Below are 17782 nucleotides of genomic sequence, written 5' to 3' on the forward strand. Positions count from 1 at the left end.
GAAGTCCACCCTTTCTTCGGTCATTTATCTATTGATTAGCCCGCTCCATTTATAAAATCTCTGTGATGAGATTCCCCACACAATTAAAGGGCATTTTTCCTGTGACCACAGCCACACAGGAATATGACACACTAATTTATTCAGCAGTTAGCCTGTCTTCCTCCCCTCTATTGACAACTGATGGTAAGTTAAGTCACATTTCCCTGAAAAAAGGAACAGCAGCTTCCCAGTGGGTTTTATTTGCAAATTAGGTTTTTACCAGTTGCCTTAAGAGAGAGTATCAAATACAGTTCGTTTTATATAGTCCCCGGCAAATATATAATGGGGATGAAAATAAGAAAATTACCACTTAAACAAAAATTTTCTTAGCTTTAATTTCTTTAAGAAATACCCGAACAGGAAAACTCAGTGGGAACATGGAAGACATTGAATTCATAGTTACGTACCCTACAAGTCATCTTAAGTTTTTTGGAAGAGCCTGACCCTCATATTATCATGTAATACATGATAACATGACATTCTTCATTGTTTGAGTTATGAACTCATATTTTTGGAGTGTCAAAACAATCACTAAGTCAAGAAGCATCATGATCACACGATTGTCTTTCTTTGTAAGGACAAATTCATCACTTGTTTTAATTTATTTCTTCACGTGTGGAATGTGCACTCACAATGGTAGCAGTGTGGTTACAGCAGCAAAAAAGGGCTATTTAAAGCAGGGTGGCTGTAGAGACATTCCTGTCGTATCTGCCAGAGTTTTAACAACTTTTTAGGAGCACTTCCCAACAGATTAATATATCATTATTACTTATCCCATTTATGAAAATTACAAAAAAAAGTACATCAGTGAATCCCATTTCTGTATTTGAGGAACTGATTATAATAAATTACTATTGCCATCTGACTCATTACGGTGAGCTTCCTCACGATTGATAGTGCCTGGATAGGCAAGTTCTCAGTTGTAAATATCAAGGCGCATCCAACACAAGCACCACTTTCTCGCAGGTTTCCAAAAGAACAGCCAGGGACTAGCACTAACAAAAGCCTTGCAGGACACCCCAAAAGCTCTTCATTTCCCAGCACCTACTACGACCGCGCAAAAAATACGTTCTAGCACACCGCTTCACCCGAAACACCGAAAGTAAACAAAAAAACAAGAGAAAAGCGCTCTACGGGTAAACTGTAAGGGGGCATGCGGGTGTGTGTCAAACCGCCGCTTCGCCCCTCGCCCCGGCCCTCCCCCCGTCGCCCTCCCTCGCTGCCCCGCGCACCTTCCGCCGGGCGCGGCCGCCGTCCCCCGGCGGCCTCCGGGGGGTGGTGGCGGTGACCGTGAGCCCCGAGCTGTAGCGCAGCATCCCCGCGGGCCGCCGCTCACTGCGGCTCCCTTTGGCCGGCGGCCCCGCTCCGCTCCGCCCCCGCGCACACGGCCGCGGGCGGCCGCAGGGGCCGGGCTGCCCCGGCGGGGGCGGGACGGGACGGGACAGCGGGGCTCCCGAAGGACGCTTGCGAGGCACCGCTTCCCCCCGCCGCGGCACCCACCGCCCCGCGATGGCTCCTGTGCCGCACAAGTGCCCGATTTCCTCGCGTGGGGTGAAATTGGGCAACACCAACTCCGCCCCTGAAAAATCTGTCCTTGGGACGCTGAGGTCCTAATGCAGGGTAGCATTTCCTCTGCTCCCGGGAATTCTGGGTGTTGCAGGTGCAGCATGGAGAGAGGGCTTTCCGATGAGAGCCAGATAAGTCCATGTGTCACTCGGCCACCTCCCAGAGAGTGGAAAACGGGGGTTGGGGATCGCAGGAGCCACTGGAGGCCACACAGTACTGTTCTCCAGTACCCACGTCTGAATGCTCTAACCAGAGTGCCATGTGAAAGCTGGACGCTGTCCTCTCCTCCTTCCCACAGCTGCAATTCATTAGCCACTCAGGCTCATCAGTTTGGTAGCTGTGCTCCAGGAATGGGTGCCAGACTGATCAGAAAGCAGCCAGATCCCAGGCAGCCTTGGGTGAGAGGCAAAAGGTTGGTGCAGTTCAATGTGCTGGTGTAAGCCTTAGTGCCAAAGGTCCGACAAAGAGGTGAGTCTGGTGCACTGGATTTAGCTGGCCTTGAGACATATTGCAGGTGTGGACTTTGGCATTTCAGATGCTCAGCTCTTCCAGGGTCTGAGCTAAGGGAATGCTGTAACCCTACACTGCTGTACACAGGCCTAGGCATGCAGGCACCTTCAACTGCAGCCTTGTGCTGCAGGAGTTACAACCAAAGGAGATGCTTTTGTTTGAAAGAAATTGCAGAACAAATACCTATAACAGCATTTTAGAAATAGATTATCCTCTGCCTCCATGTACTTACCTTGAAATAATTAAGACAATGAAAAAACAGTTATGCAATGTCCTTGTCTGTTACGAAGTTAATGATCACGCTGCTATGGCTATATGCTGGTTCCTGATTTGGAGAATGCTGAAGAGAGGGAAGTAATTTGCATTGGAAAAATGAAAACTGCACTGAACTACTGGTGCCTCACTCTCTGTGCATCTGTCTTCTTCTGCCTCTCAGCTCCCTGTCCTCAGGCCAAGATACTGAGCTATCAATGTGACAAGGATCTGAGGAAGAGGGGGAAGAAAGCATTGCCCAGCCCCAGAGAAATGTATGAAGGGTCTCTGCACTTAGTATTCAGCATCTTTCTGTTCTTTTCCCAGCTACTATTCTCTTCTCCACCTGAAGAAGCTAATATAGCCCAAAGCCAATTGGATAGAACAACCACTTGTATTTGGATTTCTCAAGATTGGCTGCACATTACACAATTTCTTTTGTGCATAGGTGTCTTTTGTCTACAATTGTATTTCCATATGAATCATCCACTGTCTGAACTCCTGGTTGTAATGCTGCTTTCAGAGTGGGTTTGCAGGTGGAGATGATGTTTATCTTCAACAACAGGACCATGTTCCTTCACAAGTATGTTGCCTACCCACTGGGCCATCCCTTAGCAGTGGTCATTACTTGTTCCTGGTCACTCTGGTTAGCAGAAATGTCTCAATTTAAGTTCTGGTAAGCAGCCAGCTTGTGGCCTTTGTGGTTTCGGCTGGGAAGTAGTTCACATACGTGTGAGATTCTCCTGGTTAGTGAGAACTTGTGCCTTCTGGACTTCATTCCCCTCTGGGAAAAGGTGTGTATGCAGGGCTGTCTAGTTGCTGCAAAGCAAAAGAGAACTGCTTCGTTAAGAACAGGCACAGAGACTAAACTTGTGCCATGCTACAGGAAAGGACCTCCCTTCCCAAACACTACAGCATGAGAGAGTAAGGGACAATACTTGGATCTGGGAGAATTTGTAAGGTCTGCATCAACTTTGAGAATTCTGGTAATTTTGATGGAAATCTTATTGGTGCAGATGAGGAAAAGACTTGTCCATGGATAATACAAAGGCAGATAACACAAATATAGTTTTCTCAGTTTTGTCTACATTATTAGCAGTTCTCCCTGTTTCTTGGAAAATAGCAGCAGGCCATGTCTACCTGATTTACTAATACCTAAACAGGAGCATCTTCTACTTTTGGGCACATCCTCAGACTAAGATCCTCCAAGAAAGAATAACCTGCATGCATGGTTAGTAGTCTGCTTTTTTGGGGTACTCTATGAATTGTCTCCTTCCCTTCCCCCCAGTCTGCAAGCTGCACAAGTGTAATAAGGAGTCTGATTTGTTTTCTGCCTTGCTAGCTGGCTGCATACCCCATGCATCCGCCTGCAGTCTCTTCAGCCCTTGTGTAGGCTGTGTAGTCCTCTGTGCATAGTAAACATTTGAAAATACCTTATAATCTCTAAGCTTTGCCAAGGCTGAGATGAATATGTAGAAGTGAGACTAAAAACAAACCAACCAACCAAACAACAACAAATCCACAAATACCTCTCTTTGCATGAAAGGAACATTTAGAGTCACTTTTTCTCCATCCCCAAAGCTCTGATACACTATGGGGATTATGGAGGCAGCCACTAGTATTGAGTGAACACCTGGTACCCCCAGGTAGGAAAAAGGAAGCTCAAGAGAAGATGTTGCAGCAATATGAGATGTACACAGAAGGGCTGAAAAAAAAAGCTCGAAGTTATATACTTATTTTTGGATTAAGAGAGGATAAATAGATTTGAGATATTCAGTTTGGACAAAAGACAATGGTGGGGAATGGGCAGAGGCATAGAAGACCATGACTGCTATGCAGAAGTGAATGGGGAATGGCTATTCATTATTTCCTACTCTTAGGATCAATGGATTTGAAGTAAACCAGGCACCATTTATGTGCGAAATTAAATTATGGCAGAGGACACACTGATTCTGAAAAGTAAAAATGCTCTCAAAAAGCAGCTGGATAAACCCATGGAAGACAAGCTATGAGGGCTATAACACATGAAATTATGTCTACAAGTACTGACTCAGGAGGTCCTTGAATCGTGGGTTTGCTTCTCTCCTACAACAGGAGCTCTGACCACTATCTTTTCAGCCTTGACATGACAGATGCCCCACCAGTAGTAGTAGTGACAGGCTTCTAGCAATCAACAGTTCTCCTCAGCTCTGAAAGGATCTCTTGTGCCCAGCATCTACCCTTGCCTAGGGAAAGCACTGCATTATTTCTGGCTTCAGCTCTTATTCCACTTTTGCTATTCTCTCTCACCCCCAATGGAGACTTAAGCCAAGAAGTGACAATCCATAGAGTCACTCCCTCTTCCACTCCCTAAGAGACTGGGGAGGAATGCTTCTTGGTTTCAGCTTGTCCTTGTTTGCCAGGACCATCTGAAGAAGATTTTACCACAGTTTACAGCTCCTTTTCCCTGTAAGCATCATATCATAGCATGCTGTTGTGAGCATCTCATGCTGTCCATGGTTTGAATGTGGCACTAGCTTACAGAAACAGGATGGAGGAACGGACAGTAAATCATGACTCGGGAATCAGTTTGACTAAAACAACAGTGTTCTACTGATTTTTACAGTTGGACAGAATACACAAAAGATATAGAGGGTCATACAGACTGTTCATAGAAAATATACAGTGTGGTGGCCGAACATAATCTGACTAGGATGCTGAGCTTTCAGTTCAAAACCTGCCAGCGCTTTGTGAATGCAATGATCCAAAGGCACAGCAGGTTAATTACAAGATGACGCTATAGTATGAATATCTGGAGCAATAGTTCCTGTGAAACAGCTAATGTAAGTCCACAGAAGTGGCAAGAAATTTAAAGTGTAGGCACCTTCTTCATTTTTTTTGCAGACTACATTGTTCCCCACCACCAGCATTACTGAAATGTTTTTCTGCCAGGAGGTCCAAAGATCCTTATGCTGTGGGAAAAATGAAACAGGGTATCACAGAATCAACAGGCCCTTATATGAAAAAACCTCGGGCACAAGATGGGCAGCAGAGCATAAGATACATGGAATATGAAGTAGGTTTGCCCTCACAGAAGAGCAGATCATAAAAGAATTCCTGCAGGAGTGGGTAGCCTGGTCTTACCTTAACAAATTGCCTGAACATGGGCATGATAAAAGGCTGATTCTTTTCATCAACATCTTCTCTCCATCTTCAGGCTAACTGCTGACAGAGTCCAAAGGAAGGAGAAAAGTTCCAGTAACACTTGATCAACTGGAATATTAACCCTGTGGGATTTGGGAATAATTGCAGAGTTACAAATTGAAAAAGAACTCACACCCGTGGTCATTACGGTTATAAAATCCCATTTGTATTGCTGCAAAAATGAGGTGTTATAATTAACTTCTAATAGCCTTCACTTTCCAGGGGGGATTAAAATCTGTTCTGCCTTCATTATCCCTAAGGCATGATACCCATTTATAGCAGAGATTATCAAATGGACAGATGCATATAAAATATTTCAGAACCAGACTCAGTTTAGACCTGTGGGCTTGATCACCTATTTTTCCTCAGAGCAGTTTCTTTTTTCTGCTAGCTTTCACCCTTGTATTCTACAGACACAGACTTAGCTCAGCATCATGTAACTCTCAAGCTCTCTTTTCTGGGCATTACAGCTAGCATGAAAACTTTAGCCTGCTAACAGTCATAAAAGAGTTTGTTAGGGGACACATATCAGAAAATTCAGTAGTCATAGGTCCCCTTATATGCAATATACATTGTACTGATATATAATATTGTATAGTTCCTGTCTTGAGCAATACTTCATCTTTCACTGGCAAATACATCTTTGCTGCAATTGGAGCTACTGTGGTTTAGAGTTACTCTTTTGAAGCGACATAACACATACAGTTATCTCAATGTCCAGCTTGGTTTAGCTACAAGTATCATATCGCTTCTCAAACCTATCGATATAACTGTTTGCTGTCTCTTAACACTCTTGGTACATAGCTAATACAGCATTACTACAGAAACTCAGAGCCTCCCTTGCTGATCTCACAGATACAAAGCTATAATTAGGAATTCCCACACCAGGAGTTTGAAATGCAGAATATAGATTTTATTTTGCAAAGCCCTCAGTACCCTTTTTACGTGATTATGGTTATGGTCGAATTGAGTAAAAAAAAAGTTCCTGGAGTTACCTGCAATAACAGCTTGATTCCATCTTTACCAATAAGGTAGAGTCAGACTATAATTGCAACAAATGTTTCTTTCGATGTTTTCTGCTTTTAATTGTCCTACTTCCTAATTAAAATCCATCTTCCTGCTGAGGTTCTCAAAGTGCTTTTTAATTATATATCAATAAAATCACAAAATGCTGGATAGCTCACTAAATAATACAAGGCAATTTGTGCTATCATCTCCTCTGGAAGAGACAGAAAGGACAGAAGAGAATGGGTTAGTCACTCCAAGTCGTATCTGGGCAAGAAAACAGAGCAAGTTCATCAAAGCCAATCAGGTAATGATAAAAGTAACAGGATTCTGCCATGTACCTTTATGCATATATATGTATTTCAGTGTATTTCACACAGTTTGTGCACCTAGGAGTTAAAAAATGAGGATTACACCTAGTAGGTATGATTTGCAGATTCAGACTGTTAAAAAGCAATGTATAGTGAAATAAAAATTACTGCTAGGAGTTTAAGAAAGGCTGCAATGCCATAGAAGGGCATGTTTTTCAGGAAAAAGATACTTTGAGCTTTATTTGGGAGGGCTTTTGATTGACCATGTCTATAAGTCATAATATTTACACAGTTATAGTCATGGCTTTTATTTTATGAAATAAAAAATAAAAGCTTGGACTTCACCAAAATCAACTGAGAGATATGAAATATAACAAGACAAATATAGGACAGTTTCATTTACCATGAATATGTGGCCACCTGTGAATTAAAAAATACCACTGTCATTCTTAGGGATTTAGATAGCATCACTTCAGATTTTGCTGAAGCATATAGGGCATCAATCCAGTTCTGATCCAGCAGAAAAAGCACCACCTCTTGATTCATCTCCACCATTTCATCTTTCATGTAGGTCTCACATTCAGTTAACAACTGGGTCACAGCCCATAGCAATGTGGCCTGAGACACACGTGCAGTGCCAGAAGCCTGTCATTCATTCTTCAGCAGTAGATTCTGGTTTAGTCAGTCCACACAAGCAGGACAGTTCAGCATAAATGTAATGTAAAAATAATGCAGCACAAGAGCAGTAGCATTGTTCACACAGGGGTGTGACTTGGCCAGGTCACATAATTCAACTGGTTAGGGTAGGTAGGAGAGAGAAAACAGGCACGCCCCAGCATTAGAACCACATTTACAGTGTTAGGTAGTTGCATGTAAGATCATATTCCACTCCCTGGATGTAATATCAAAGGATAGATCTCTTCCAAAAGACTGATTTCAGTATTGTCATTGTGGCAGGAAATAAGGAAATTTTAGAAAACTAAATTATGGAGTGCAAGTTCTTCTGTAAGTGTAAGAAATGGACATATTTCTGGGAGTGGGAGCATTACGGACAGGAAATCATTACATGTATTTGACTGACTTCTTTTAGCTTACAAAGGGGAAGACAAGACACATTTTACCTTTATTTCTCCACAGAAAAGGAAACACAGAAGAAGAAAAAGGGGAAAAACTATTCTGCTCCAGCTCTATTTTATGAAGGAAGGCCAGAACAGTAAGTGGTGGACTTCAGCCCTGCCTCAGGGCAGAGGACGATGGAACATTTTTCTAACAAACAAATCAACCAGGCATTTGTCTAGAATATCTGCATGGATGTTCTTGGTTTTCTGGCTTCCCCCCGTTTTAGACCCGGTTTAGGGCCTCCATGTTCCCCATCTCAGAATGATACACATGGGAATTTAGCAGTTCTTAATGACTCTCCCAGCCCATTGCCACATAGCTGGAACAGGGAGCTGTTTCTTATCCTGTCACCAAGAATTGTCTCATTTCCCGTGCAAAAGTCATCACAATAATAGAAAAAGAAGTTATAATCAATACAGAATATATTGTTTGGCCTAACTGAAGTAAAGTCATTAGGAAGGAGTGTAGGGATTTCACCCTTAAGAGTACTTACTAATAGCTCAACTATGATGACTAACTATCACTTAAGGAAATGCCCCTCTAACGATAGACCTAGTCCTAGGAAGGAAATGGATTCACACACCTAAGCACTTACATATTCGGTCACACACTGTATCTGTGTGTCTGGATGGCCACTCCCCAGACTTCCCGTGTGTCATCCTTCAGGCCGCTTCAGTCCAGGTAGACAACACCCACAGCCTTTCCCTCATCCACTAGGCAGGTCACGTGGTCGTAGAAGGAGATCAGGTTGGTCAGGCAGGACCTCCCTTTCATGAACCCATGCTGGCTAGGCCTGATCGCCTGGTTGTCCTGCAAACCTCATCATGCTTAGGCATTTTGCTGCACTTCTGGCCTACACAAATTACATCTTCGAGAAGCTTATTATAGGTTAATAGAGCACCATTCTCACCTGTGGAAACCTTTGAGAGAAGTTACCTGAAAGCTTGACAAGCTACCAGACTGAGTAACACATGGGATTATATTAGGCCTCCTAGAATTGGCCTAATAGGGCACATATCTTATAGCTTGCTTGGGCAGCATCTCATCTTCACCTGGCAGGGGGAAACAGAAATGGCATATCTCAAGAGACATATTTAAATTCTTCCCTGTTGCAGGTTTATTTTTTGCATAAGTATTTCAGCATGGAAAGCAAGCGCTATAGGGCTGCTGTATTTATTCCAAAATGCAGCTTCTGCAAGGGATGTTCTTTTCCCATTAGCTTTGCCTAAGTATAACTCCAAAGATTTTTTTAAATGCACACATACAGAGTCACATGCATGACAGTTGATTAACAATGTCTTTTAGTTAGTATGACTAAGTCTTGCTGATTTTAGAACTGCAATAATCTAACGTAAGCAGACAAAGCAGATATAAGAGGGGTATGAATAGTAATGAATGCTTAGAACAGACCTGTCTGGAAGAGGTCTGTCCTACAGAACAAGAACAAAGAGATACACACACAAAAAAATCACTAAAACACAATTGCCCTACTTCTGCTCTCATTTTTACTAGCATCTGTCTGATAATAACTGAGAAATAAATGGAGGCACTCTGGATATTAATGTGGGTTAATAGAATTAAAGTAGTACAAAGGAAATATTTTACTGCTTTTTATAATTAACCTGGAGATCCACTGCTGCCGCAGGTCACTGAACAAAGAAGTTACTAGCATTGAAGGAAGAGAAGCATACAGATATGTATACATGACGAGGTTTGGGTCAGACAAAATGGTGAGCTAGCTAGCAAGAAATCAGCCAGGGCTATCAATCAGGTTTATATCACAGCTAACAATGATCAGAGAGAGACTGACAGCAGTCTCCTGTGACACAACTGTCACTGACATGGGGGGAAGGAAAGGAGGGGATTTGCCTTCCTGTAGGGCCCTGGGAATTGGCCACTGTTGAAAACAGGATGTTAGAGCATCGCTCTGCCCCTGGAAATTTCTATATTCCTACATTTTAGAGAAATATTTACGAAACGATTAATATCATAACACAAGGTCCGATCCTCCTCCCTCTAAAATCAATAGCGAAATTCCCAGATGTTGCACAGAGACTATAATATATTAATACATTAATAGCATGCACTGGATAGCTTGAAAACACCTGATAGTTGTTAATTTTATAGCTCGTTTTATTTGAGTAAAACATTTGGGGGAGTAACAAACACTTTAGAAATCTTCAATCCCCTGTCCTATGACACACAGTGTACTTTTGCTAAAGCATTAGAATGAAAAGCATACCAAAATATTTGACAGCAGACAGGTTAGCAAGCTCTTAAGGAGGAGTTTTGGTACATTTCCCGCTTCTTATTTGATCAGAGTTATGAATTCTCTATGAATTTTGGAGTTCTGTGTTGATATACATGTTTAGTATTTTGATGAATTAACAAGAGAGAAAATACTCGGACAAAAAGATCCTATAAAATTAAACATGGGACAAAAATCACTGAAGTGCCCTCCAGAATTGTATTCCTTCTGAGCATTTATGTCCCTGTGCTTAGGGAGACAATGTTGAAGCAGATTTCTCAATAGAGTATTGTTTTCCTTTCCTTGGCTTATGCAACAGACAGTGGTCAGCATGGGCATAAATTTCAATGGAAGATTAATATAATTAGAACACTTTCTGGGTCCTACCCACTTGGCCAAATCTTCCTGTTTAATGGTATGCATTTTCTGCATAAATCTGCTGTAATCATAAACAGGATCTCACCCTCAGATTTAGAATAATTTCAGTATAAAGGTTGTTCTCTGACGGCAATGGAATGATCTAGAAAAATAATCAGTTGAAACGTATTTGGATATTTGGCTGAAGTTTTGACCCTGATGGGAACCCGACATTAACTTCCACATCTCTACGTTGGATTTTTGCAATGCAGGACAACCATGCAAACACATATACAGAATACCTGCATTAAGGATGCGTAAAATAAGGTGGGGTTTTTTTGCATGCTTCCTATTGGCCCGCATCCATAGATTTCTTGAGTGCACACTGTCAACCACATAGCTTTAATATTGTTTGGAATCTGCTTCTGTATTACCAAAACAGCACTGCTGGCGTAGTTCAAATGTCTTTTATTTGTTTCCCCCATCTACAGAACCTATACAATTTCTTCTTTTTTTTTTAACTTTTTGTGGCTGATGTTATTAATTTTCTATTAATACTGCAGGTGTTTGGCATAGTTTCCACAGATCCCATCAAACACACTGTAAAGTTTTCAGCCTGTGGTTAGCTTACTCTTTGTCTGACAGTACCAGAAATAGCTGCAGTATAGAGGTCAGATTCCTTGGCTACCTTTAAGTTAGCATGTTTGGGTACCAGCAACTACTTTGCAACAGTAACACAAGGGTTATAATTCACTGACTTACCCTGTTATGTAGAAGTAATTTGATTTCCACTGTTTCTGTAGCCCCATATGGACTTGACACTTACAATTGCTTTGGCTAAACTTTTAGTTGCCTTTTAGTAAATACCATCTGACCATTTTAATGTAAAACCTTCAAAAAAGATTAGGTTTTCCCTCTATAGAAATTCTGAGGTTTCACTTGGGCTAGAACACCATGATTTTGTACAGAGCTTGGTGATACAAAGTGGGAAGACTGTTCCAGTAGAAATTGTGGTCTTGTTAACCTATAAAATTTTACAGGTTCCTGATGACAGGGCTAGTGTAGGCCACCAGTAAATAAACTGCACACATTTCACCACAGTTCATTCTGGCTGTGTGAATTCTGGAAAGGAGGAGGAACTCTTAGGGCCCATATTGTGAAATGGTGACTGCTCAAACTCATTAGTCTGCAGACGTCATATTATGCACAACACAAACAGTATCTTTGCAATGGGGTTGGCCGCTGGTGGTGATCCATATTCCAGTAATCAAACATCAAACAGATCATGTTTTCAGTGAAAGAGAGAGATACTAGTATCTTATCAAATCAGAAGAAAGAAGGGGAAACAACACAACAAGTGTAAACACTCCAGTCCCCTAATGAAAGCATGAACATATCTGCTTATACTTTTCTTACACTGCTGACACCTTCCTAGGTCAGTGCTTGAAGTTAGATGAAATGAACCCAGGTCTAAAGCAGCATTGAAAATAATCTGAGAATATGTTAAAATGTTGAGACAAAAGGCAACTTGATTTCTGATAAATTCTTTCTGTCAAGTCATAGTCTAGCCACAGTCACTACCTACCTCATATTGCCTCCCGGATCATCACTCAGTAATATGCATAGTAGTACAAATGCCCAGACTGCATCTGAGGTGCTGTCTATCTACCCTGCTGTTAGTGGGCAGGGTTTCCTGTTTCAGAAAGATATGTAAGAACTTCACAGGAGACATGTTAATTATCCTCCCACTTCCTCCAAATATCTCCCTGGATTTCTAATCATTAGAGACTGGCTTAGGCTTACTTCCTGAACTATAGGTTTAGTAACTCCTGCTGACATATTTTCATGAATAATGGGTATTCTTACCAGCTACGAACTTTTGTTTCTTGCTAAATTACCACCATCAGCACCAGCGTGTCTAATCATGCAGTATAAAAAAGTACCAACTTCGATTCTCCTTGCCCCGTTCTGATGATTGTCTACTTGTTATAATGTTACAAATCAGTGAAGAGTAAATATTAGCTCTTTCTGTCCTTCATAAATTAATTTCTCCAGACTCAGGACCACTCAGTTTTCTATTCTTTTAGTCATGCAATAGTATCTGAGTACTTACAGCAGCAGCAGCACTTTTATAAGAAAGCACCCCCTCTCACATTAATCACTTCATGAACATTAACATATACCTTCAGTATAGACTGTGGTTCTATATGGAAAAGGATCTTTGTTGAGCAGTGGGTCACTTTCTATACAGACTACTTCTTGAAAGGCAACCTGGCTGTTCTGTGTTATATTTCATCACTGGAGAATTGATATCCAAGGAGAATTAAATAATCTCCTCCATCTCACAAGAAACTTGTGCTCTGGCAGGAGCTCAATCTCAAGATTCCAAAGCTTCAAGATACCCTTTAGTTTGTCAATCTCTCTTTTAGGTTGGTTTATATATGAACCCTCTTTGCAGAGGGACCATCACAATTGGCTCCACACTAGGAAAACAAAAGGTGCACTATTAGGGCAAAACTAACACAAGTCAACAGGGAGGGTGCAATACCTCAGCTGCAATGACAGCTACAGCAGGACTCCTTGGCTGCTTAGCAGTGCAGAGGGATGAATTTTGCCATCCTCGCTGTATTCAAGGATACCAGCAACAAAATGAGGCAGTAGTGTCACTGAGTAATTTATCACCAGCTTCATGGACGTAAGAGATTAATGGACACGTAGGATTCTTTGCAACAAACCCCTGTATTTTGGCAAAATGCATAGTCACGGTATACACAGAGCATCGCATCATTAAACATAATTCACAATGTATTAAAACACACCTGCAAAGTGGGATTAAGACCCACATTTGCAGGAGGATTTTTGAGACTAGGCAGGGTCACCCCCCACGGCTGTCGCTACCAGCACCACCCGCTCTCTGCTGCCACCTGCGGGGCACGCTCCACGGGAGCCTTTGGTGATGACATCACAGAATCACAGGTTGGAAGGGACCTCAGGGATCATCTAGTCCAACCTTTCTAGGAAGAGCGCAGTCTAGACAAGATGGCCCAGCACCCTGTCCAGACGACTGTTGAGTCGCCAAGTGGCCAAGTCAACCACTTTCCTTGTGTCCAATCAGAATCTCCCCAAGAACAACTTGTGCCCATTCCACCTTGTCCTCTCCATGTGACTTGTGTAAAAAGGGAGTCTCCATCTTCTTTGTCGGTACCCCTTAAGTACTGGTACATGGTGATGAGACCCCCTCTAAGCCTCCTCTTAAGGCTGAACAAACCCAGCTCTCCCAGCCTATCCTTGTATGGCAGGCTTCCCAGAATTCTCTGAGGCATCTCAGTCATGAATGCAGTTCCCAGGTTTAAGACTTTTGAACATTTTCCGTGGAAAATATAGTCCTTCTCTCTCTCTAGAAAACTTGCACCAGCCTTCCCTTTTTGTGGGCTTTTTTCTTTTATTTTTTGCATTTTTCTTAAAAGCCAGAAATATCAAGCTCTGCTAAGTGCAGAAAAGCTTCAGAGGGGCACAAAGTTAATGGGTATCAACCTCCCTTTCCCCTTCATATTAATTCTAAATTTGTTGAAATTATGAAGGTGATGAGAACAATTGCACTGACTAGATGAAGTGCCAATCAACGTTAAAACATGCTGCTTTGATTCTCTGCACTCAGCTGCAAAGGGCCCCACAGCTGGTCTCTGGTAGCCATGCACAGTACTCATGCTTGTGGTCAGTAGCGTGTCACTGCATATATGCTTCAGGAAAGTGTAATTGCAGTTTGTGCAGTCGGTATCACCAGTATGCTCTGTGGCTGATTGGTATCTTCAAGTTCTTGAGAAGAAAAGCTAAAATAACATGACTTATAAAAGTTTGTGGAAGCAAAGCTCAATTGCCTGGTATCTGGTGCTCTAGGCTTGGCAGGTATAGGAGGTACAGGTCTATTTAATCATTCAGTGTGGAGACCTGCTCTACCCAGGAGTTACTCATGCTCTGCACTGGTAGGAAGCTTGACACTACCTAGAACAAATCTAGGCAGACTCCCCACCACACTGAGTTTCTAGGTATTTGACTCCCTCCTACCTGCACCGCCCTTCAGATGCAACTGCTAACATTGTTCCTTTGACTGCACATTGGCATCTATGGATGCTGCCATTTAAGCACAGGCTCCTGAAGCTTGTGTCATCCCACTTTGAGTCACAAGCACCTACCTTTCCTGAAAACAGCACTGTGAAGCTTTACAGTAAAAGCCCTCCAGGTGAATAGAAACATTGCAACAAGAGGCTCCTAGGTAAGCGGTAATTGCACAAGTACAAGCAGCTCATTATTTTGCTCAAATAAGCTTAAAGATAGGTGTTTAATGTCATGCCCACAGCACATCATGGCATTTCCTGTACTACCAGCCTGGTGAAGTCATCACCAGGCAGATACTGCCTGCCTCTCACTTTACTTGTGGACACAAAGTAAGTTAAAAATATAAGTAAAATAAAACCCCATACATGTAGTCAAGATTTCACCACCAATTAAGAGCAGAACAAGACACCTAGAGAACAAAACCAGATGAGAAACCTCCCCAGGCTCAGTTTTGGTTTTTTGTTTTGGTTTTTTTTTTCCTCTGACCAAAATAAACAAAGAAAAAAAAACCCCAAAAAACCCCTGAAACACCAAACTTGCCCAAAAAAGCTAAATGTCCCAACAGCCACTTATCAAACATCTAGACCTTTCTGTCAGCACTTGGGAACCTGTATTTGCTGTGAATAAGCCAATATTAACTCTGTGTTTTCCAAACATCTGGTGGTCAGGACCCCTCACTTCCTCTCTGCCCTGGTGTATCTAATGCCATGCACTGGGTCTTCCAACAGCCTGTCTGCACTTGTCACCGAGGAAGGGTGGGCCACAGCTGGGAAGTGCAAGAGACATTGTCAGCCAAGTAGCATGTTAGAAAGGACACTAGTGTAGCACAAATTGGTAGTCCTGAGATACTTACCTGCACCTTTGCAGGGCTACTGTTTGGTAAGTAGCTGGCCCAACAGGGATGGTGCTGGGGCTTGCTTCATGGTAGTTGTCACAGGGTGACAGTTCTGATGAAAATCCAGTTTTGGCTTTGAAAAAATACTTTCATGGGACTTAATGCAAACATATATTTGTTGACATATACATGTCTTTAAATGGGACCTGTTTCATTTTAAAAATAGTTGAGTTTGTAAGCATTTTGATTTGGTTTGTTATATATGTACAAACCTACAGCCTCCCTTCTCCTACAGACATATGAAGGACTCTAGCTTACTGAGTAGGGGTTTCCCAATGCCACTATAGCTTATTTTCTCAGTAGAGAAGCCAGCAACAGCTAGAAGGGCAGAAGAGGAAAGGAGGTTAAGCAGACTGCAGTTTTCCTCTGCCATCCCTACTCTATACCAATAGTACAAGTGTGGTACATGCATACAGGAGGCTTATCGTGTGCATACCTTTCCCTTCATAGAGGTAGCAGCTCTAGTGGCCCTATTTCTAACTCATTCTTTTCTCCTCTCTGCTTATTGCAATGCTTATTAAATTCAGTGCATCTGAAAAAGTTTCCTAGCAATAGGATATCAGGCAAACTGAAGAGATTAATTCTCTTGAGCTCTATAGGAGGCTCAGACTGCCCTTGGGCATCCTGACAAATATTTATCCTTATGTGGTACCACATACAGCACCACACAGACCATGGTCTTCCATTGTGACTCTTAGTAAAGCTTAAGAAGCTCACAGCTGGGAGAGACATCTTGATCTGAATTGTGAATTTCATCTTATCTTTAAAATAGCTGGATACCACACACAATATGTACTGAAATAGCAAGGCACAGTGAGCTGTGTTTGAAGTAAACATAGCCTGACTCAGGAAGCTTCCTTGCTTTGGTTGGCTGATGTTACAAGCTTTTACATAGTTTTATTGGACTTTATTTTTTCCTTCCCTCTTTTCATAGTCATTCTACCTGTTATACAATAAACCATTTTCTAATTTGAAGAAAAACAAACTTGAAACTCCCCCTACAGCAAGGAAATCTAGACTTAAGTCTGTTGTTCTGCAGCAAAGACACTCAACAGAGCCTAGTGGTTACTGCAGAGCCAGCACAAGACCTTCAATCTCAGATGTGTGGCAGGTAAAACAGCTCCCCTCTTGGAAAGCATTGCAGCATATTACAGACTGCAGGGCAAGGGGCTAAACATAGCACAGAAAGCGGATATGCTGAAAAATCAAATCCACTGAAAAATCAGGTCCTTGGCATTTCCTCCTAACATTTTTATCCAGGAAGTTTAAACACAGACACAGTATCAAGTTTTCAAGGTCTAGTTTTGTGCTCCGTTTTCTAGGTATGTTGACAAAAGTATGATGAGGTCAAGGACTGAACCAGCAGCTCAAATGGCTTAGAAACCAGAATCCTCCTAGTTCCTAGTGCTCTACTTCCAACTATTAGACCACCCTGTCTTCTCTGGATGGTTCATCTTCCTTTGTTTTCCTTTTGGTAAAGACAAATTAAGAGGATTTTTGGGACTCTGTCAAACAGCTCTTTTACAGAGCAGATATCCAAGAAAATGCCAGAACTCAGATGAAGGTAGTCTGCGCTGGGAAGGATTTACAGTAATCACAGTGTGACTGTAGCCACTGAATTCGTGTATCAACTTTAAACAGTTGGGATTCTGTTTTCAGGCAGGCACCAAATAAGCTGATACAGCACTTGCAGCAACGCACACCCCTCCCTCTCTGCCTTCAGAGCTTGCATACGTGTGTGTGTACCTGTGTTTGCTCTTGCATACTCTAATCATGAATATCCAATGAGTCCTTTTTCCTTAAACAGCATTTGCTGTACCTTAACCAAAAGACTTGAAGAACAAAACTAAAAGTATACCAATCTCAATCTCATCTGTAGTACAGAAATCACATGCTGGGAGCCTCAGCCAAGTCAAGTTCCAGGTCTCAGTCCTTATCTCCCAGGAAAATAAAGGCCAGGCTGGGCTGAGAGTAGCCAGCATTGTGGGTGGGAGAGGTGAACTTTCAGTCAAACAGCTCAGCTCTCCTATGAACAGAGGAACTGCTTTCTAGAAGAGTAAATTTCATTTCTGGCACAGACTGAGTTTTCCCAGGGATAAGTCCCAAACAGTCTTGTCTTTCCACTCCAAGGGCAGCAATGCTTTTCTTTCTCACAAAAAATCCACAGAAGTAAACACATCT

The 17782-nt window shown here is 42.2% G+C and overlaps 1 protein-coding gene across 3 annotated transcripts in view; it reads right to left on the reverse strand.

The window, feature by feature from the left end:
• The window catches only part of MYZAP (myocardial zonula adherens protein), a 73719-nt gene extending 58320 nt beyond the window's left edge, over positions 1 to 15399 (reverse strand). Inside the window, exon 1 of one of the 3 annotated variants that reach the window (XM_075100295.1) lies at positions 1272 to 1412. In XM_075100295.1, coding sequence (XP_074956396.1) covers positions 1272 to 1355 — 84 coding nt within the window. In that variant the 5' untranslated portion in view covers positions 1356 to 1412. Of the gene's footprint in view, positions 1 to 1271; positions 1584 to 15306 lie in introns of those variants that run through there. The other 2 variants (XM_075100296.1, XM_075100294.1) reach the window with 2 other exon arrangements.
• Positions 15400 to 17782: the final 2383 nt, after the last annotated feature.

This window comes from Phalacrocorax aristotelis, chromosome 7 (assembly GCF_949628215.1).
Source record: "Phalacrocorax aristotelis chromosome 7, bGulAri2.1, whole genome shotgun sequence".
Lineage (NCBI taxonomy): Eukaryota > Metazoa > Chordata > Aves > Suliformes > Phalacrocoracidae > Phalacrocorax > Phalacrocorax aristotelis.